This window comes from Scyliorhinus canicula, chromosome 6 (genome assembly GCF_902713615.1).
Source record: "Scyliorhinus canicula chromosome 6, sScyCan1.1, whole genome shotgun sequence".
In the NCBI taxonomy this organism is placed as follows: domain Eukaryota; kingdom Metazoa; phylum Chordata; class Chondrichthyes; order Carcharhiniformes; family Scyliorhinidae; genus Scyliorhinus; species Scyliorhinus canicula.
In genome coordinates, this window is record NC_052151.1 from 127,511,781 (window position 1) to 127,534,982 (window position 23,202).

At 47.7% G+C, this 23,202-nt stretch overlaps 1 protein-coding gene across 1 annotated transcript in view; it reads left to right on the forward strand.

Annotated features, from left to right (window-relative positions):
* The window catches only part of drc1 (dynein regulatory complex subunit 1 homolog (Chlamydomonas)), a 133,686-nt gene that overhangs the window by 26,883 nt on the left and 83,601 nt on the right, over nt 1–23,202 (forward strand). The window contains exons 3-4 of the mRNA XM_038800120.1: nt 3,982–4,094; nt 14,540–14,723. Coding sequence (XP_038656048.1) covers nt 3,982–4,094; nt 14,540–14,723 — 297 coding nt within the window. The remainder of the gene's footprint in view (nt 1–3,981; nt 4,095–14,539; nt 14,724–23,202) is intronic.

Genomic DNA, 23,202 nt, shown 5'->3' on the forward strand with positions numbered 1-23,202 from the left:
CGAACGACAAGCTGTGGGCGTTCATAAAATCTATCCCCAGGATGTGCTCTGCTGTCCGGGGAAGATTTACTAAAACTACGGGGTGTCTTGTGGAAATGTTCCCTAGCTGGATCGCTACGGGTGCTGTGATATGTCCCTGCTGCGAGTGTCCGGTGAACCCGCTAAGTGTGATGGTGGAGGTGGTCGGCCACGTGTCTGCGCGTGCCGTGGTTGTGGAGTTAATGGTGGTGCGGGATCCTCCTGTGTCCCACAATAACTCTATGGGCTTCCCTTTGACTTTTGCCGTGACTACGGGCCTCCCTGATGAGTCCCATAGTGTGTCACAGACCCAAGTGGGGGAGCCCGAACACCGTCAGTTCGTCTCGTCCACATTGGTGGGTCCTGACTGTACTGCTACATTGTGGATGGGTTTTGCTTTGTTGCGGTTCAGAGTGCCTGTCTGCTGGCCTCTCTGAGATCGCTGGGGTGCTTGGCACTCTTTTGCCCAATGCCCTAACTGTCCACAGTTATAGCATTCCTGTCCTTTCTGTTGAGGGCTGCTCTTGCCTTCATTTACCCATGCGGGCTTCTGGTGCTCTCTGACTGCTTGGATATCTGCAGCAGCCTGAGCCTCTTCTGGGGATCTAACCTTTGCTTTTGCCTGAAGCGATTGCTCCCAAGCGCGGGACAATCTTTTGAGGACCCATTTTTCGTTATGGGCCTCTTCTGAGGGGTCGTAATTATTGCAAGCGCTCTGTCCTGCTTCTGTTGCGTGTGAGATAATTGTGCGCGTCCATTTAACCATGTTTTCGCGGGTTAAATGCGCTCTATCTAGCTGTCCGAAAACTGCGCTGAAGTGAATCCACAGCCTTCCGGCGAATGCTGTGGGGTGTTCAGATCTCTTCTGCCTGCACTTATTCAAGCCTTCTACGGGGTCACCTCTATTGTACCCGATGGCATCTAAAATGGCAGTGTGCATCTCCTCTAGGCTGCCTCCTGCCACGTTTTGTGGGTCGGGGAGGGCTGCCACTACACTCTGGTCTAAGCTCAGCACGGTGAGCTTAACCTGCTCTCTCTCATCCAGGCCGTACATGGTAGCCTGCTGTTTTACTTTAGCGAAGAACTGGTGGGGGTCTGCGGTGGGGAGGAACGGAGTGATCTTTTCACAAGCGTCCCTTAGCTGGGTTACTGTTAAAGGGGTGGTGTAAGTTATGTCTGGGGCGCCTTCTGATTCGGCTTTCCTCTGTGTGGTTACGGGATTCATGGGTGCGGTTATGATCTGAGCTGTGGGGGGTTGGGGTGCCTGTCGTTTCTGCTGAGCTGCTGGCGCACATGTTCCCTGAACATAACGCTGCGCTGTCTCGCTTAATTCCTGCCAATCTGGGGCGTTTTCCCCATCTAACTGAGCTCCAAAGGTGCTTTGGAAGCCATTCTGCACCGAAAGCAGAGATTGCAGTTCCGCAATCTGTTTTCTGCATTTCGCGTGGTCAACTGTGCTTTGTCTTTGTTCGGTCGTTGCAGCGTGGAGTGCTCTCAAAGCTGCTTTGAGATCGGAGCATTGCCTCTGCAATGCCTCCACCTGCTTCTCCGATTCCTGTCTTATCAGAACGGCACGTTGCACGTCCTGATAGGCTTTCTCATACTGGGTCTGGGAACTGTTCAGATGAGCTAGACAAGACTGGTGAGCCCTCTTGGCATCATCCACCTCTCTACCCTTCTCTGCCAACTTCCCTTTAAGATCCAGGTTTTCTTTCTCGATGTCCCTGACATCGACCTTACTCATTCGGTTCCTTTCCTCTAAATCTGCCCGGAGCGTCCTGATAACCTCCTCTGCGCCTCGCAACTGTGCCAAGCAGGACACAATCGCCATCGGCTTGCGTGCTTTACCTAAACTCTTTTTGTGTATTTGAGAGAGGTTCTCCCACCAAGTATGACCTATACTTCCGGGACCTGTCTCCTCATTTGCACAAAACTCTTTCCAAAGGGGCCATCCCTTTCCTTGTAAATATTTGCGGAGTTCCAGCTCCCACGTGGGACACTGGCCTACTCTGCTACTGCTGCTGGTCGCTGCGACCACAAACCTTTCTGGGTCCATCAGACGTTCCATTGCCTGCATGGCCATTTCCTCTGACTCTCTTTTTATAATTTGGAACAGGGGGTTGTTGGGGTGGTGTTTCGTAAAAAAGGGTACGGCTTACGCTATTTTCCGATTACAAAACTACCGAAAGTTTGTCGCAACAAAAAGCTTTCAGTTTTACCTTACAGCCCTGTTAGTACGCATGCACTAAACACACTTCCGAATTTCGCTTATTATTTTGAACACCTTGAATACTTGTGATCTCTTTCTTTCTCTGCAATTTGGAGTTCTAATTCAAATTTCAGGGTCCTGGACACTGTGGTGTTTCCACTTGCAACAGGGTCCCGGCGGATGTCGCCACTAAATGTTGCACGTTTTACTATGGGCGTAAAACGCGTTTATTGGAGTGTATTAACACGCCTCCGAGTTCGACGTGTGCTTAACACTGCTAGGCTCTGTTCTATGTAATTATTTAAGCTCTGGAGTCGCCAGCTGCCGTATAGGCAACGTCACAAGTATTCCAAGGTCAAATTCAAAGTAATAAAGACGATACACCGATTAGTCAAGTTCAAACGATCAATATTTATTATACAGTTAATAATAAATACTCATGCACACACTAAGAGACTAAGCTACAACTAAACATAAGCAAACAGAATACTTATCTAACAGGAACAGGCAAGGTCAGAGAACGAGGCCTTCGTCCTGGTTTTGTCTGCAGCCTTCAGCAAGCGTTCTGGCACTTGGGAGTCTAGCGGGCTTGGATCGCGTAGCGAGCGTTGAACTTACGGTTTCGGCGGCTGGTGCTCAACGGCTGGAGTCAGGATACCAGGTGTCAGTCGGGGCCGGAGCACAGGTTTAACAGACCGGACAACACGAGGTCCCTATCTTTTATAGGGGTTCCGTTGTCCTTCCCTCTTCTCGGGCGGGCTCTACCTATTGGATCAATTTCTTATCGATACTGGATTAATTCCCCAATGCGAGGGGGTCTCCGTGATGGAGGGGGCGTTTCTTATGTCCTTTTGTTTGGAGGTTTCTGGTGCCTCGATGTCTGGGTCTTGATTGGAATGTGTCCATTCAGAACCAAATGTATCTATTGTGTGGGTGTTCAAGTCTGATGGCCTCATTAGCATGCAAAGCGTTTTGCCATTTGCACCTAGCTAAGGTCTCTTCACCTGAGCCCAAACTGGTTTCTGCTACTGCAGAATGCAAACTGCTCTTTGCAGACTGCTGTTCTGGCTGAACTGTCTGTTTCTCAGCAGCCTTCCATTTTAGTTTGGCTCAGTGTCCATTTTGCGTGGCCAGCATGGCTACAGGGTGAACCCGTGAACCATGTCCACATGTTAGGTGTGGGCGGTGGGCCCGCGAACCATGTCCACATGTTCTGGGCGCGTCCAAAGCTTGGGGGATTCTGGCAGGGGTTTGCCGACGTTATGTCGGAGGTTCTGAAAGTAAGGGTGGTTCCGAGTCCAGAGGTGGCGATTTTGGTGTGTCACAAGACCCAGGAGTCCAGGGGAGAGGCCGAAGTCTTGGCCTTTGCCTCCCTGGTATCCCAGAGACAGATCTTGCTAGAATGGAGGGACCCTCTCAAAATCGGGGGTGTGGATGAGTGACCTGACTGAGTTTCTCAGGCTCGAGAAAATTAAGTTTGCCCTGAGGGGCTAGGTGGAAGGTTTGCTTGGAGGTGGCAGCCGATTATCGACTTCTTTGGGAAAAATTAAGCTGACAGCAGGAGGGCGGGGAGCCGTGTTGGCTGGTTTGGGAGTATGTTGTTGTCCATTGTGTTAACATTTATAATATAAATGCCTGCATAAAATATTTTTCAAAACAAAATGATATTTGTTTTCATGTCAACTGTGGGTGGTGGTGTTCGGGACTTTAATTTCGAAGCATTGGTGATCGACGGTTTGTTTTAATTTTTATAGAGACTGATTAAACTCCAAAGAGATGGGACATCATTAGTCACAAATGTGCAAATTGCTGAAGACATGAGGGAGATGCAGCGAAGAAACACCGAACGAGAAATGCAAAACCATAGGTGAGTCAATGATACCGTCTTTATACTTTGTTATTCATGCCAGCACTAAACTGATGTTTGAAGTTGTTGATGAGAAAATAAATTTCCTCCTGACTTCTACCCTTTGGTGACTTTCTTGAAGAAAAAGCGGGCTAGAAATTTGTTGGCATAGTGGCATTTATCGGCACAGTAGCACAGTGGTTAGCACTGCTGCTTTACAGCGCCAGGGTCCTAGATTCGAATCCCGGCTTGGGTCACTGTCTGTGCGGAGTCTGCATGTTCTCCCCGCTTCTGCATGGGTTTCCTCCGGGGGCTCCGGTTTCCTTCCACAAGTACAGAAAGACGTGCTGTTAGGCGAATTGGACAACATTCTGAATTCTCCCTCAGTGTACCAGGTGTCGGAGTGTGGAGTCGAGGGGATTTTCAGTGGTTTCATTGCAGTGTTAATGTAAGCCTACTTGTGACAATAGTAAAGATTATTGATTATTATTATTGTATCAGTTCCAGCACAGGATACTTGATAGAATGTCCACCTTTCCAGTTGTAGGAACCCTAGCTGGATATTCCCTGGATGCTAAGACAAAGCTGAAACTACTGCCTTATTTTTGGACTTCCGCCTGAGGTGACTCCCACGGGAGAACTGATCTTTTTTCCCTTTTTCTTGGCGTTATGGGGTGTTAACTTTCATGAGTTTCCAAGAAGTAAACGGGTAGCGTTTTCTCTCTGCTGAGATGACTAGAGGAAACAAAGCTTAAAAAGGTTTATACAGAAAACCGTTGACTGTGTCGGAAGCCTCTCGGGGCTCAGCGGGAGGTAAGATGAAGAAGTCAGCTTCTTCCTCTCCATCCACTCAACTAACAGCCTAGGCCCCCACTAGTATTTTGATGAAGGAGATCGAGAAGCACCAACAAAACATATCGGTGGATCTTAAAATGTCAATTGAAGCGGCCTTGGCCCCCATTAGTGTGGAAAATAGCTGTCAGTCCTATGCGAGGTGAGAATGAAATGGGAAAGTGAATTGGGTGCTGTACCTACTTGTGAGATTTGGAGGGAGGCTCTTCACAGGGTCAACTCCTCATATGCTTGGTTGAGCCTAATTCAGTTTAAGGCGTTACACAGGACGCACTTGACTAGGGCAAGGATGAGTAAGTGTTGAGGATAGATGTGATTGCTGTGCTCTTGTGCCCGGCTAGTCTGGTCCTGTCCCAAACCCGTAGGCTTCTGGGCCTTCTTCGTTAGCACCATGTCAGAGACACCTAATTTGGAATTCTTCCCACGTCCGCTGGTGGCCATATTTAGGGTGTCAGATTCGGCAGTAATTCTTTCTTGGGTAGAAGCGGATGTTGTCGCCTTTGCCTCACTGATAGCCTGGAGGCGAATATTGCTTGCTTGGAGAACACCCACTGTCCAGTGCCTCTGTTTGGTTGGGTAACTTAATTTCATTCCTACACTTGGAAACAGTCAAATTCACCATCAGGGGGGTCAGTGGAGTGGTTCTACCTAAGATGGCAACCATTTATTTTCTTTTTTTAAGAATTTACTCACCGCAGCTGTTTGGGGATTCAGTTTAGTTTTAGTATTTAAGTTATTTGTGTGTTGGTTTTTAAAACTTATATTTGCTTGTGATTTTTTGCATTCTTTTATTCTTGTTTGTTGTGATTATTGTGTAAAAACTAATAAACATACTTAAAAAAACTACTGCCCTTTTTTTTTATTGATTGGCACAGCAGATTAGTGATTGAATCAGGAGTCAAAGAGGTACAAAGCAGTGCTTCGAACTTTTTGGCTGTCATAAAATTTTCTGGTAGTAGCAACAAGAGCTGATCTAAACAAAATGTTCTTCAAAATATTAATGGTAAAATATTAGTGAAGGATAGAGTGGGGCCCATAGGAACAAGCAGGGTAAACTGCTCACTGAAGTGGAGGATATGGCAGTGGTACTAATTGAGTACTTTGCTTCTGTCTTTGCCAAATTTGAAGATGGTGACAATGGCCCAGTTGATGTGAATGTTGAGCAATTGAACAGTATAGAGATAGATAAAGAAAAGATGCTAAAAAGGCTGCCAGCACTCCAGGTAGAGAGGCCGCCAGGCCTGGGTGGAATGCATCCTAGATTGCTGAGATAGGTAAGGGAGCATATTGCAGAGCCGTTAACAGAAACTTTTCAGGCGTCTCTGAGCACAGGATTAGTTGCAGGGGGCTGGAGGATTGAAAATGTGATGCCGTTGCTTAAGAAACAGGCAAAGGATAACCGAAGGAACTGCAGACCTGTCAGCTTGACATCAACAGTGGGAAACTAATGGAGGAATAACATAGGATGAGATTAATATACACTTAGAGAAAAATCAGTTAATAATAGACGGTCAACATGGCTTTGTCAAGGGCAGATCATGCCTGACAAATTTAATTGAGTTCCTTGATGAGGTGACACAGGCAGTGGATGAAGGTAGTGCTGTGGATGCTGTATATTTGGACTTTTAACAAACATTTGATATGGTGCCACATGGTAGATTGGTTAGCAAATTAAAAATGTTTGGGATTGATGAGTCCTTGGCATCATGGATTAGAAGTTGGCTAAGAGATAGGAAACAGTGTAGGTACGGAGGGGCATTTCTCTGAAGACGACTTGAAAGTGGTGTTCCCCAGGGCTCAGTGTTTCGACCCTTGCTTTCTCTGATTTAGATAAATGATTTAGAAGTGGGTGTTGAGGGCAAAATCTCTAAATTTGCAAATGATACCAAGCTAGGGAGAATAGCGAATTGTGAGGATTGGGCCGCTCCAAAATGACGCTGGTAATCTAGTGATGGGAGACAAGGAAATAGCTGAGGAACTTAATAAGTACTTTGCGTCAGTCTTCACAGTAGAAGACATGAGTAATATCCCAACAATTCAGGAAAGTCAGGGGGCAGAGTTGAATATGGTTGCCATCACAAAGGAGAAAGTGCTAGAGAAACTAAAAGGTCTGAAAATTGATAAATCTCCGGGCCCAGATGGGCTACATCCTAGAGTTCTAAAGGAGATACTGAAGAAATAGTGGAGGCGATAGTTATGATCTTTCAAAAGTCACTGGAATCAGGGAAAGTCCCAGAGGATTGGAAAATCGCTGTTGTAACCCCCCTGTTCAAGAAGGGAACAAGAAAAAAGATGGAAAATTATAGGCCAATTAGCCTAACCTCGGTTGTTGGCAAAATTCTAGAATCCATCGTTAAGGATGAGATTTCTAAATTCTTGGAAGTGCAGGGTCGGATTAGGACCAGTCAGCATGGATTTAGTAAGGGGAGGTCGTGCCTGACAAACCTGTTAGAGTTCTTTGAAGAGCTAACAAATAGGTTAGACCAAGGAGAGCCAATGGATGTTATCTATCTTGACTTCCAAAAGGCCTTTGACAAGGTGCCTCACGGGAGACTGCTGAGTAAAATAAGCGCCCATGGTATTCGAGGCAAGGTACTAACATGGATTGACGATTGGCTGTCAGACAGAAGGCAGAGAGTTGGGATAAAAGGTTCTTTTTCGGAATGGCAACCGGTGACAAGTGGTGTCCCGCAGGGTTCAGTGTTGGGGCCACAGCTGTTCTCTTTATATATTAACGATCTAGATGATGGGACTGGGGGCATTCTGGCCAAGTTTGCCGATGATACAAAGATAGGTGGAGGGGCAGGTAGTATTGAGGAGGTGGGGAGGCTGCAGAAAGATTTAGACAGTTTAGGAGAATGGTCCAAGAAGTGGCTGATGAAATTCAACGTGGGCAAGTGCGAGGTCTTGCACTTTGGAAAAAAGAATAGAGGCATGGACTATTTTCTAAAAGGTGACAAAATTCATAATGCTAAAGTGCAAAGGGACTTGGGAGTCCTAGTCCAGAATTCTCTAAAGGTAAACTTGCAGGTTGAGTCCGTAATTAAGAAAGCAAATGTAATGTTGTCATTTATCTCAAGAGGCTTGGAATATAAAAGCAGGGATGTACTTCTGAGGCTTTATAAAGCACTAGTTAGGCCCCATTTAGAATACTGTGAGCAATTTTGGGCCCCACACCTCAGGAAGGACATACTGGCACTGGAGCGGGTCCAGCGGAGATTCACACGGATGATCCCAGGAATGGTAGGCCTAACATACGATGAACGTCTGAGGATCGTGGGATTATATTCATTGGAGTTTAGGAGGTTGAGGGGAGATCTAATAGAAACTTACAAGATAATGAATGGCTTGGATAGGATGGACGTAGGGAAGTTGTTTCCATTAGCAGGGGAGACTAGGACGCGGGGGCACAGCCTTAGAATAAAAGGGAGTCACTTTAGAACAGAGATGAGGAGAAATTTCTTCAGCCAGAGAGTGGTAGGTCTGTGGAATTCATTGCCACAGAGGGCGGTGGAGGCCGGGACGTTGAGTGTCTTTAAGACAGAAATTGATAAATTCTTGATTTCTCGAGGAATTAAGGGCTATGGGGAGAGAGCGGGTAAATGGAGTTGAAATCAACCATGATTGAATGGTGGAGTGGACTCGATGGGCCGAATGGCCTTACTTCCGCTCCTATGTCTTATGGTCTTATGGATGACGCTGAGTGACTTCAGAGGGTCATTGTCAAGGTCAAATAGGCAGACAACTGGCAGATGAACTTCAATGCAGCGAAATGTAAGGTGCTACATTTTGGTATGAGAAAGGTGGGGAGACAATATAGGCTCAATGGTATAACTTTGAGGGGAGTACAGGAGCAGAGGGACCTTGGGGTTCAAGTGCATAATTCTCTGAAGGTGGCCAGGCAAGTTGAAACAGATGGTAAGAAAGCTTATAGGATCTTTGGGTTTATAAATAGAGGCATAGAGTATAAAAACAGGTATGTGACGTTACACTTCTAGGGCAGGATGTTAAAGCCCTGGAGAGAGCACAGAATTGTACCAGGAATGCAGAATTTTAGCCCTAGCCCTCTGGGCTTGCCAGACCCTTGCCTGCAGGTCCTCCCCGGGCTCATCCTCCAGCCCCTCCTGGTCCAGCGGCTCCTCGTCCTCTTCCACCTCCTGAGGTGGACACATGTTCGTCCTCCTCCACCTCCAGTACGTCGCCCCGCTGCCAGGTTGTGGAGGACACAGCAGACCACCACAAAGCGGGCGACCCTCTGGCGACCAGTGCGATCGAGGCATCGACACCGCATTTTGAGGAGTCTGATGCACCGCTTGATGACAGCCAGGGTGGCCGCATGGGCCTCATTGTATTGGGTCTCCGTATAAGTCACTGGCCTCCTTACTGGCGTCATTAACCAGATCCTCAGCGGGTAACCCTTATTCCCCCAAGAGCCTACCGACCAAGAGCATACCGGTTGTCTTTGAAGAGGCCGGGGATGTCCGACTGCCCCAGGATGTAGCTGTTGTGCACACTCCCTGGGAAGCGTTCACTTAGGAAGTAAAACCTCATCCTGTTGATGTAGAGCACTCCCGGCCGGCCTGGTGAGCGCAAGGCGACGTGCCATCTATTACCCCCTTGACCTGGGGCATCCCGTCAGTGGCAGAAAATCCTGCTGCCTGGGCAGCCTGTTGTGCCTGGTCCAATGTCAAATTTATATAATCCGCTGTCCGAGCAAACAGGATGCACTTGTGGGCTGTAGCCTGTGAGATGCTGCACAAGTTCCCGCTGGAGCCCTGGAATGATCCTGAGCCATAGAGGTTCAGGGCTGTGGTGATCTTGTTGGTCATCGGGGGCAGGTATCCTCTGCTTCCACGTGGTGCTAAGTCCATGAGGACATGGTGCCGGTGCTGCACCGTCCCCTTGTTTAGGCGGAGCCTCCTGCGGCACTCGATATCCGTCATCTGTTCGAAACATCATTGATGACAGCCAGGGTGGCCGCGCCAGAGCGGCACCTGTACACCTTGGGCCGTCACGAGCCTCTACCTTTGGGTCCCTCCCTGGCCTGTTCATCAGCTGGGTCCTCCAGGTATGAGCGGGGTCTGCACATGGTCCGCCACCTCGAATCTCTGTTGATGATACTGCCGCCGCCACCTCCAGCGGCAAGGGTTCAAGACATCGTCCATACCATCTAATATCTGTAAGGAATTGGGAGAGGGCCTGGGATTGAAGACCAGCGATGTCATGCAGCCTGAGAATCTTCAGTTCCCCCTCCGCCCCATGCAGCCCGGCCGCAGCGGGACCCCCTGCCGGACCCCTGAGCCTATACCCTGGACACCTGCACGTAACGTTACCTGGACTGGGCGCTGGTCCTCATCCCGGTGCACATACTTACTGTCTGGCAGCCGAGATGTCCCCGGTGCTGGGGCCTAGCCGCTGGGTGGGTTCAGATGTTGCCGTCTGTGATGTTGACTCCCGCAGTGTTCAAGCACAATGTCCAGGCATCACGGTCTGATTGGGATGCTAGGCAATAACTCACAAATGCTACATGGCATGACTACCCATGGGAATCCACTTGGGATGTGTGACGTGCTCACTTAACTGCGATTTCCAATTCCCAATTAGCAAAAAAGCGTCCGTGCGGCCAGAGGCCTCCGTGGTCAGTGGGAGTTATGGGTAGTCGGTGGAGCAGGTGGGCTGGGGTTGCCTCAGAAGCAACCACACGGTCCAGGGATTGGCATGGTGGATCTGCGGGTGCTGAGACACGGCACGGTAGCACAGTGGTTCGCACTGTTGCTTCACAGCGCCAGGGTCCCAGGTTTGACTCCCGGCTTGGCTCGCTGTCTGTGTGTAGTTTTCACGTTCTCCCCGTGTCTGCGTGGGTTTCCTCCGGGTGCTTCAGTTTCCTCCCACAAGTCCCAAAAGACGTGCTTGTTCAGTGAATTGGACATCCTGAATTTTCCCTCGGTGTACCTGAAACTATTCGGAAGGACAGAGTGGATGGTAAGGGAGGTGGTGTTGCTCTGTTATTTAAGGATGACATCCGGGCAATAGTAAGGGATGACATCGGTGCTATGGAGGATAAGGTTGAATCCATTTGGGTGGAAATCAGGAATAGTAAGGCGAAAAAGTCACTGATAGGAGTAGTCTATCGGCCACCAAATAGTAACGATATGGTGGGGCAGGCAATAAACAAAGAAATAACTGATGCATGTAGAAATGGTACAGCAGTTATCATGGGGGATTTTAATCTACATGTCGATTGGTTTAACCAGGTCAGTCAAGGCAACCGTGAGGAGGAGTTTATAGAATGTATCCGCGATAGTTTCCTAGAACAGTATGTAATGGAACCTACGAGGGAACAAGCGGTCCTAGATCTTGTCCTGTGTAATGAGACAGGATTGATTCATGATCTCATAGTTAGGGATCCTCTCGGAAGGAGCGATCACAATATGGTGGAATTTAAAATACAGATGGAGGGTGAGAAAGTAAAATCAAATACTAGTGTTTTGTGTTTAAACAAAGGAGATTACAAGGGGATGAGAGAAGAACTAGCTAAGGTAGACTGGGAGCTAAGACTTTATGGTGGAACAGTTGAGGAACAGTGGAGAACCTTCCAAGCGATTTTTCACAGTGCTCAGCAAAGGTTTATACCAACAAAAAGGAAGGACGGAAGAAAGAGGGAAAATCGACCGTGGATATCTAAGGAAATAAGGGAGAGTATCAAATTGAAGGAAAAAGCATATAAAGTGGCAAAGATTGCTGGGAGATTAGAGGACTGGGAAATCTTTAGGGGGCAACAGAAAGCTACTAAAAAAGCTATAAAGAAGAGTAAGATAGAGTATGAGAGTAAACTTGCTCAGAATATAAAAACAGACAGTAAAAGTTTTTACAAATATATAAGACAAAAAAGAGTGGCTAAGGTAAATATTGGTCCTTTAGAGGATGAGAAGGGAGTTTTAATAATGGGAAATGAGGAAATGGCTGAGGAACTGAACAGGTTTTTTGGGTCGGTCTTCACAGTGGAAGACACAAATAACATGCCAGCGACTGATAGAAATGAGACTATGACAGGTGAGGACCTTGAGAGGATTGTTATCACTAAGGAGGGAGTGATGGGCAAGCTAATGGGGCTAAAGGTAGACAAGTCTCCTGGCCCTGATGGAATGCATCCCAGAGTGCTAAAAGAGATGGCTAGGGAAATTGCAGATGCACTAGTGATCATTTACCGAAATTCACTAGACTCTGGGGTGGTCCCGGTGGATTGGAAATTAGCAAACGTGACGCCACTGTTTAAAAAAGGAGGTAGGCAGAAAGCAGGAAATTATAGGCCAGTGAGTTTAACTTCGGTAATAGGGAAGATGCTGGAATCTATCATCAAGGAAGAAATTGCGAGGCATCTGGATAGAAATTGTCCCATTGGGCAGACGCAGCATGGGTTCGTTAAAGGCAGGTCATGCCTAACTAATTTAGTGGAATTTTTTGAGGACATTACCAGTGCAGTAGATAACGGGGAGCCGATGGATGTGGTATATCTGGATTTCCAGAAAGCCTTTGACAAGGTGCCACACAAAAGGTTGCTGCATAAGATAAAGATGCATGGCATTAAGGGTAAAGTAGTAGCATGGATAGAGGATTGGTTAATTAATAGAAAGCAAAGAGTTGGGATAAATGGGTGTTTCTCTGGTTGGCAATCAGTAGCTAGTGGTGTCCCTCAGGGATCCGTGTTGGGCCCACAATTGTTCACAATTTACATTGATGATTTGGAGTTGGGGACCAAGGGCAATGTGTCCAAGTTTGCAGATGACACTAAGATGAGTGGTAAAGCGAAAAGTGCAGAGGATACTGGAATTCTGCAGAGGGATTTGGATAGGTTAAGTGAATGGGCTCGGGTCTGGCAGATGGAATACAATGTTGACAAATGTGAGGTTATCCATTTTGGTAGGAATAACAGCAAACGGGATTATTATTTAAACGATAAAATATTAAAGCATGCCGCTGTTCAGAGAGACTTGGGTGTGCTAGTGCATGAGTCACAGAAGGTTGGTTTACAAGTGCAACAGGTGATTAAGAAGGCAAATGGAATTTTGTCCTTCATTGCTAGAGGGATGGAGTTTAAGACTAGGGAGGTTATGTTGCAATTGTATAAGGTGTTAGTGCGGCCACACCTGGAGTATTGTGTTCAGTTTTGGTCTCCTTACTTGAGAAAGGACGTACTGGCACTGGAGGGTGTGCAGAGGAGATTCACTAGGTTAATCCCAGAGCTGAAGGGGTTGGATTATGAGGAGAGGTTGAGTAGACTGGGACTGTACTCGTTGGAATTTAGAAGGATGAGGGGGGATCTTATAGAAACATTTACAATTATGAAGGGAATAGATAGGATAGATGCGGGCAGGTTGTTTCCACTGGCGGGTGACAGCAGAACTAGGGGTCATAGCCTCAAAATAAGGGGAAGTAGATTTAGAACTGAGTTTAGGAGGAACTTCTTCACCCAAAGGGTTGTGAATCTATGGAATTCCTTGCCCAGTGAAGCAGTTGAGGCTCCTTCATTACATGTTTTTAAGGTAAAGATAGATAGTTTTTTGAAGAATAAAGGGATTAAGGGTTATGGTGTTCGGGCCGGAAAGTGGAGCTGAGTCCACAAAAGATCAGCCATGATCTAATTGAATGGCGGAGCAGGCTCGAGGGGCCAGATGGCCTACTCCTGCTCCTAGTTCTTATGTTCTTATGTTCTTATGAACGGGCATCGGAATGTGACGATTAGGTGATTTTCACAGTAACTTCTTTGCAGTGTTAATGTAAGGCTACTCGTGACACTAATAAAGATTATATCATATCCACCCTCTGCCTAGTCCTGCCAGGTCATGGGTGGTCAACCCCCCTTCTCCACCCATCACTGATGGTGGCCAACCTGGATTAGGGCTGCCCCCGAGCGCTGGGGCCGCAACCCCCACGCCATCAGGCTCTTTGCCTTTGAGCGAAAATGTCTACTCATCTCCTGAGGTCCGTGCAGCAGCCCTTCCGGCAGCTTCACGTTTTTAAAAAGATGTACTAATAGGTGCCCAAGTGACCACTTGCTGGGGAGGCGGTTAGATCACAAGGCTCCATTAGATAGTGGCCGCTCCCATTAATTGTATGGAGATTGGGCTTAAGTGGTGATTATTGGTTTCTCGCCAGGCTAAGGCGGGATCCTGATTTTGCGGAGAGGGCCATTTAGATCGACAACAGATTGGCACCTGGCGCAGTTCTCAATTTTGCCCTCTCCCGCGATTTAACAGCCTTGTTTAAGCGTAGCATGGCCATTAAATCGAGCCCTTTATTTGAAAAGAGAAAGCAAAGTATTCGTAATGTAAAAATACAGAGAGACATTCAGACTGTTGTCTGGTAGTGGTTTGAATATCAGATCGTTCGTGAATTCACTTGACAAGAGTTTTGAATTTAAAGGTAACTGTTTTGGTTGGGTATGATTAAAATCACAAATTATTGCAGAGAAAACGATAAGGAAACCTCCAAGGTAAATAAATGTTGACATCGCCATAATAATGAGTTTGTGTTGACGTCACCATAATAATGACATTAAAAAGAATTCTATATACAAACTGCTGGATTTTTAAAATTTATTTTGTTGTTTGAAGGACTGCAAAGCTGGAGAATGAAGCAACAATGAGTGAGGAAAAATTTGAAGTCATCACAAAGAAATGGCTGACAGCAAAGGCCCGTAAGATACCACAGGATCTGCGTGACATTCTTATAAAACAGCAACAGCTCTGTGCTGATTTAATTGAAGGGAAAAACAAGCTGATTAAAACTTTGCAAAAGGTAAACTGTCACACATTAGGAAGGTTGGGGGCAGGCAGTATGATGTTTAATTTTAAATTATGCATGTTATTGTTGCAATTTGGGAACGCAGGAGTTATAATGCTGCTTCAAACCAGATTATCCTTTGTGTTTACTGTAGGAACATAGGACTTAGGAGCAGGAGTTGACCATTTGACCCTTCAAGCCTGCTCGTCATTCAATCCCCTCATGGCTGAATTGGTTGTGGTCTCAACCCCACTTTGTTGTTTGCCCTCCATATCCTTAGATTTTGATAGACATGGGAGTCCATCAAACCCTGCCTTGAATAAATTCAATGACCCAGCTTTCATTGCTTTCTGAGGAAAACAATTCCACAGACTAATGACCCTATGGGAGAAAAAATGTATTCTCATCTCCATCCTAAATGGGAAACCTCTTATCCTTATACTGTTCTATAGTTCTAGTCACCCCATGGGAGGGAACTTCTCTCGGTATCCACTCTACCAAGTCCACTCAGAATCTTTCAATAAGATCACTTCTCATTCTTCTAAACTCCAATGGATATAGGCCCAATATTTCATAGAATTTACAATGCAGAAGGAGGCTATTTGGCCCATTGAGTCTACACTCTTAGAAAGAGCACCCTACTCAAGTCCACACTCCACCCTATCCTCATAACCCATTAACCCCACCCAACACTAAGGGCAATTTTGGACACTCAGGGCAATTTAGCATGAGCAATCCACCTAATCTGTACATCTTTAGACTGTGGGAGGAAACCGGAGCACCCGGAGGAAACCCACGCACACACGGGGAGAACGTGCAGACTCTGCACAGACAGTGACCCAAGCCGGGAATCGAACCTGGGACCCTGGAGCTGTGAAGCAATTGTGCTAACCACTGTGCTACCGAGCTGCCCTATGACCAACTTTTCTTCATAACATAAGGCCTTCATCCGAGGAATGAGTCGGGTGAACTTCCTTGGAACTGTTTCTAATACAATTGTTTCTGTTTTTTAAATAAGGAGATCAAAACTGTACACTGCACTCCAGATGTGGTCTCACCAAGGTCCTGTACAGCTGCAGTAAAACCTCTCTACTTTTATATTTAATTCTCCTTGCAATAAATGCTGACATTCTACTTGCTTTCCTAATCACGTGCTGTATCTGCATACGTTTTTGAGATTCATGTACCAGGATACCCAGATCCATCTGTACCACTGAGTTTTCCAACTTCTCTCAATTAAACTAATTTACTGCTTTTCTATCCTTCCTGCCAAAGTAGAAAATTCTTTGATAATAAGATGATTTCTTAATTCTGAACTTTCCTTGCTGACCCAGTAGCTTGAATTTTACTGTGGGTGTCCTGACTGAAGTTGCCGCAGAAGGCGGGTTCCAAGCCCACTGTAAGCAGGACCACCTCAGCAATTTTACAAAAAGCAGCCTTCTAATTGGTTACCTGTGGACCTGCTGTCCAATTAAGGATGGGTGGTGGTCTGTTTATGCTGCCAGCCCAGTGATAGGGCTGCCAGCCTTAAAGCCTCAGAGGTGGTCGATGTTGAGGTAGGCAAGAGACCTTGGGAATTCGGACAGGTAAGGTTAAAAAAAATTCAGGGGTGCCAAGAGTTGAAGGGAAACTCCTCCAGGGAGATTATATGTGGACTGCCTTCTCGCCAACCAGGGTCCCCTGGGCAAGACCCCATCTTCTACACTTAATTAGTCAACTTGGTGGCGAAAGCCTTCAGCTCCCCAGATAACTGATCTGCATTGCCGCCAACGAGGACAACGTTTCGTAGCTTCGCAAAGACTGAATCCTTTGGCGTCCAATCATGGATACGCAAGGCTGTGACAGGAAGAGTGTCTGCCGACAAGGTGGGGAGGCAGTGACTCCGAGGGCAACGGCAGGCGACTCAGTGCATCTGCGTGGGAAGTCTGGGTCCCAGGACAGTGGTCGAATGTGTATTCAGAAGAAGTTCGTAGCAGTGCCCAGCGTTGGATTCCAACCGAGGCTATGGGTGAATGGCCTTGTCTTATTTATAAAGGCCCAGCAGGGACATTCCTGAAGAAGCAGGTGGTGGCCTTCCCGCTGCTGCCGCCACGGGGATTACAGGATAGAGTAGTTTCCGGTACCTAGGTGGGGGAGGGAAAGGTGTTGGATATCTACCAGGAGCTGTCGGAGGCGGAGGAAACCCTGGTGGAGGAGTTAGGAGGGGGTTAGATCCGGGATTATGGGCGGAAGCCCTAAGTAGGGTCAATTCCTTCTCATCATGTGCCAGGCTCAGTCTTATACAGTTTAAGGTGGTACATCGGGCACACATGGCGGCGAGGATGAGCAACTTTTTCGGAGATAGAAGACAGGTGTGCGGGGAGCCCAGCAAACCATGTCCAGATGTTTTGGGCATGCCTGAAGTTTGGAGGGTTCAGGCAGGGGTTTGCCAGGGCAATGTCCAAGGTGCTAGGTATGCGGGTGGTGCCGAGTCCAGAGGTGGCGATCTTTGGCGTGTCAGAAGACCAAGGAGTTCAGGGAGTGAAAGAGGCCAAAGTCCTGGCTTTTGCCTCCCTGGTAGCCTGGAGACGAATCCTGTTAATGTGGAGGGACTCGAAGCCCCCCTAGTGTAGAGACCTGGGTTAGTGACATGGCTGGGTTTCTCAGCCTCGAGAAAATAAAGTTTGCCTTAAGAGGATCAATGTTAGGGCTCTCCTGGAGGTGGCAGCCGTTTGTCGACTTGCTTGGGGAAATTTAATTTAAAATGTCGGCAGTAGCAGCTTTCCGAGGGCGGGGGGGGGGGGGGGTGTGTGTGTGTGTGTGTGTGTGTGTGTGTGCGTTTGAGGAAATATCTATTTTTGCACTATGTTAATGTTTAACGTTTAGTGTTCTTTTTCTGTTTTTGTTATAAAATTTTACAAATACTTCAATAAAAATATTTTTTTAAAAATAAAAAGGCACAGCAGAGGTTTGTGGCCTGTGATCAAAAAGAAATACACATATTGATGGAATTTCCTGACAGCGTAGATCACTGCCAAACCTTCTTTCGCCATATGGGCATAGCAGTGCAACAGGGTTCTGGAAGCAAAGGCAACAGGATGCTCTCAGCCATCCGGCATTTGATCCCATATGGGGCGGTGTGACAGGTGACGATCAAAGGTGTCCAAGGGTCACAGTGCGTCAGCAAGCCCGAGGTTGTCAGGCACTTCTTTATTTGCCAGAAGGCGGCTTCCTGGTCAGGACCCCAATGCCATTTCGAGTTTTTCCTCAAAAGAGAATGTAAATGGGCCAGAATAACAGGCAGGTACGGAACAAATTTTCCATAATAATTAACAAGGCCTAAGAACGACCTCAGAGTCGTGGCGTTGGTGGGAACCAGAGTCATTTGGATGGCCTTCACCTTATCCACCACGGGGTGGAGACCAGCGCTATCCACAGGTATATTTGGTGCAGTCAAATGCCGAAGTCTGAGAACCTGTGGAGCACTGCCACCAGACTTTTCAAGTGTTTCTCTTCCAAGATGCTGGTGACCAAAACATCATCCAGATAAACGGCTACTCGTGGCAATCCACAAAGCAAGCTTTCCATGGGACGCTGAAAAATGGCACATGCAGAAGACACCCCAAAAGGCAAATGCGTACATTCAAACAGGCCCCGTTGGGTGTTGGTGGTGACATAACGCCGCAAGGCCTCATCTAGCAGCAACTGCCGATATTTGTTGCTCATGTCTAATTTTGTGAAAGTAATGCTGGCGGCCAGTCTGGCATAAAAATCTTTCATTTGCGGAAGCGGATATTTGTCCAGGCGGGAAGTGGTATTCACGGTTAATTTATAACCCCCCACAATTGCGGACGGAGCAGTCTGGCTCGAGGACGGGAGCAGCCGAATCGGCAAAACGGACAGGCCAGATTATGTCCAACGTTTCCAGATGATCCAAGTCTGCATTAGCTTTGTCAACTAAGGGATATGGAACAGAGTGGGCCTGGAAGAATCGAGGCTCGGCCAGAGGGTCGATGTGAATCCTTGCTACCATCCCTCTGATGGTGCTGAGCTCTGGGCGGAATATCTCGGGGAAACTTCCTGACAACAGCATATAAACTGCCCGAGCCAACCTGGAGAATTTGGCTCCAATCCAAGTGTAGATGGCGGAGCCAATCGTGGCCCAACAAACGAGACCCTCCCCATGACTACTATTCAAGACAATTGGGCCTCCTGGTGACCATACGCTACGGGGGCCTTCGTTGTTCCGGCAATGCGTAGTTTGTCTCCAAATAACCAAATAACCGACCAAATAACTGCGTCCCGGGGACGGAAGAACCCAACCGGAACGCGGTGCTTCAGAGGCAGCGAAGGCCAAAGGCTGCACCGTCGTCCAGAGACAAGAGTTTACTCCTCCTCGCCAGTATTATAAAGGTCCGGAAAGTAGCTTACACTGAACCAAACAGGTTGAATCAAAAGGAAAAAGTTCTAATGCAATAGAACAAGAATACAGAGCAATTACTCTACTACCAGAGACAGCTCCCAGTTAATGGCCCTCCTGTTTTATACAGGATGTAGAAGGGGTGCCCTGCCCCTCAGTAGGGGAGTGCATATACCAATCCCCCAGTCTGATAAGTGTGCCATGACCTGCTTAAGCCCAGGTTATGATGACCACCATCACAGCAAGAAATTGCATATCATTTGACACGGAATTCGGAGTCCGAATGAGAGACCATGGATGCCTGGTATAAAAATTTAAAACATCACACTTGTCTAACGGGATATGGTTCTGAAGTTGAGGTTATTGTTTGTAACAGAGTAGAGAAAGCTTATTTTATTCATTGGATGTGGTGCCACTGGCAAATCCAGCATTTATTGCCTGTCACTAATTGCTGGCTGAGAAGCTAGTGCTGAATTGCCTTCTTGAGTTGCTGCAGTGTGTGTTGTGTCAGTAAACCCACAGTGCTATTAAGGAGGAGATTCCAAGATTTTGGTACAGCACCAGTGAAAGAAGGGTCATAGTCTTCTAAGACAGGATGGTTGTGACTTGGAGATGAACTTGTTGGTGCTGGTGTTTTCATGCACCTGCTCCTATTGCTCTTCAAGGTGGCAGAGGACACAGGTTTGGAAGGTTGTGGTAGTCACCACTGACGTATTATACTGTATATATATTTGGGTTTTACGGTAAGGCCCCTGTACTACAGGTACGGGGGTAGATCCCTGCCTGCTGGCTCCGCCCAGTAGGCGGAGTATAAATATGTGTGCTCTCTGTACAGCAGTCATTTCGTCAGCTGCTGTAGGAGGACACACATCTCTGTGCAATAAAGCCTCGATTACATTCTACTCTCGTCTCATCGTAATTGATAGTGCATCAATTTATTACACAGAGATTTTTCAGAGATGGACCTCCGCATCAAGCCGGATTGCGTGTAGCTGCATCCTCAAGCAGACAATGTCAAAAAAGACTTTGAACGTTGGCTAGCCTGTTTTGAAGCTTACATCGGGTCTGCGCCAGACCCAATCCCAGAAGCACAGAAGCTCCAGATTCTGTACACGCGGCTGAGCTCCACCATTTTTCCCCTCGTCCAGGATGCGCCGACCTACACAGAAGCCATGGCGCTACTGAAGGAGAATTACGCTCAGCGGACCAACAGAATCTACACCAGGCATCTCCTATCCACGTGGCACCAACTTCCCGAGGAGTCTGTGGAAGATTTCTGGCGTGCCCTGCTCGCCCTAGTGAGAGACTGTGACTGGCAGGCCGTTTCCACCACTGAACATTTGAACCTGCTGATGAGAGACGTGTTCGTTATGGCCATAGGGTCTGACTACATTTGCCAGCACCTCTTAGAAAGGGCCACGCTTGACCTCGCGGCGACCAAAATACTAGCGCTCTTGCTTACGGCCGCCTCGCAACGTACAGGCCTATGCCCCTGACCGCCTCAGGACTCCTGCTCGTCGGGCACCTCATCAGGCCGCTCATCGCCTGCATTGCCGACGACCAGCCACGTCTCGCCTCGGTCACGATTGATCAGTCTCGACCGTACAACCTCGCGACCGCTTCGACAAAGGTAAAGGTTGACGGGCATGAGATATCCTGCCTTTTGGACTCCGGGAGCACTGAGAGCTTCATCCACCCCAATACGGTAAGGTGCTTCTCCCTCGCGGTACACCCCGCTAACCAGAGAATCTCTCTGGCCTCCGGATCGCCACCCTCACCTTCCAGGGGGTAGAGTTCAGCGGCTTCTGCCTCTACGTCCTCCCCAACCTCTACGCTGCCTTGCTACTCGGCTTGGATTTCCAGTGCAACCTCCAGAGCCTAACCCTGAAATTTGGCGGGCCCTTACCACCCCTTACTGTTTGTGGCCTCATGACCCTTAAGGTCGACCCGCCTTTCCTTTTTGCAAATCTCACCCCAGGTTGCAAACCCGTCGCCACCAGCAGCAGACGGTACAGCGCCCAGAGCAGGACCTTCATCAGGTCTGAGGTCCAGCGACTAATGCGGGAAGGTATCATCGAGGCCAGCAACAGCCCATGGAGAGCCCAAGTGGTAGTGGTGAAAACCGGGGAGAAAAACAGGATGGTCTTTGACTACATGAGTTGCATGAGTATCATCAACCGGTACATGCAGCTTGACGCGTATCCCCTCCCACGCATATCTGATATTGTCAATCAGATTGCACAATACCGGGTCTTCTCGACAGTGGATCTGAAATCTGCCTACCACCAGCTCCCCATCCGTAAGGCGGACCGTTCATACACTGCGTTCGAAGCAGACGGCTGCCTTTACCATTTCCTTCGGGTTCCCTTCGGTGTCACCAACGGGGTCTCGGTCTTCCAACAGGAGATGGACCGAATGGTTGACTGGTACGGACTGCGGGCCACTTTCCCGTACCTGGACAACGTCACCATCTGCAGCCACAACCAGCAGGACCACGATGCTAACCTTTCCAAATTTCTCCACACCGCCACTCTCCTCAACCTCACTTACAACAAGGAGAAGTGTGTGTTCAGCATGAACCGATTAGCCATACTCAGCTATGTGGTTCAGAACGGAGTTCTAGGGCCCGACCCCGATCGCATGCGCCCCCTCATGGAACTCCCCCTCTCCCACTGCCCCAAGGCCCTCAAACGATTCCTGGGGTTCTTTTCGTATTACGCCCAGTGGGTCCCAAACTATGCGGACAAGGCCCGCCCACTCATTCAATCCACCGTTTTCCCATTGATGGCCGAGGCTCACCAGGCCTTCAACAGTATCAAGGCCGACATCGCCAAGGCCGCGATACACGTGGTCAACGAGACGCTCTCCTTCCAAGTCGAGAGCGATGCATCAGACGTCGCTCTGGCCGCCACCCTCAAGCAGGCAGGCAGGCCCGTGGCATTCTTTTCCCGCACCCTCCATGCCTCCGAAATTTGGCACTCCGTCGAAAAGGAGGCCCAAGCCATCGTAAAGATGCACGTGACCCTTGAAAACAAGCACAATGGAAGGGATGAGGAGCTGAATCCAGGCAAGGTGGTGAAATCCAGTTCGGGAGGAGAGTTGGAGAAGGAAGAGAAAATGCGTGGAAGAATGTGTGAGGATGTATGGGGAAAGAGGGAAGGGCTGAGTGATTGCGATGTGTGGGGAGGGATGGAAATGCTGATTGAGTGTGCGGAGAGAGGGGAGCTGTATTTGTGTGTGCGTGCGTGCGTGCGCCTGTGTGCAGGAGTGTGTGTGCAGGTGGTTTTTGAAAAGATGGGTGGTAGGGGGAAGAGTTTCACTGGCCTTTCTGGCACCAGGAAATATGGAGATCTTGGCTGAAGCCTACAGTAAGTATATAAATTACATTTTCACAAAATACTTTAAAACATGGATATCATCTTTTTATTATATATTATGTGTTGATGGACTTTAATTATATACTGAATGTTATGATGCTGTCTTATTGCTGTTTTATTTTTGCTGGCATCTGGTGCCAGCTTAATTTTAATATATACTATTCATGGGATGTGGGCATTACAGGCAAGGCCAGCCTTTGTTGCCCACCTCTAACTGCCCTTAAGAAGACGGTGGTGAGTTAAAATGGGGTCACATTGGAAAATAGTTTGTGAAGCAATGCTTCTCTTTTTCTGTACATAAGCCAGCGAGGTCATATTTTGTTGTTCGTATAGATTTCATCCTGTATTATTACATGGACTAATTGCACTGAATACTGAAAAGCTGAGGACACTGGTAATTTTACACAAATGCATTGGTCCACATACAGTAAGCAAAGGGAAATTTACCCATTTAAGTCCAAAATTTCTGCCTATTTGAAATGACCTAGATGTATTTGCATTTCATGACTGATCATAAAAGTACCACAATTACATGGACCTTTTCTGCCATCAGCCACTAACTTTCAGATTTTTTGTCTTTGGTCACTTTTAGCCCTGAGACTAAACGTTTTTATTGGCGTACCATACTGAGAGTCCTGTCAAGTTATTTGTACAACGTTGCTTTTTTTCTCAGGTTGTGTATCTTTAAAGCAACATATGGTATGGGTGGCACGGTAGT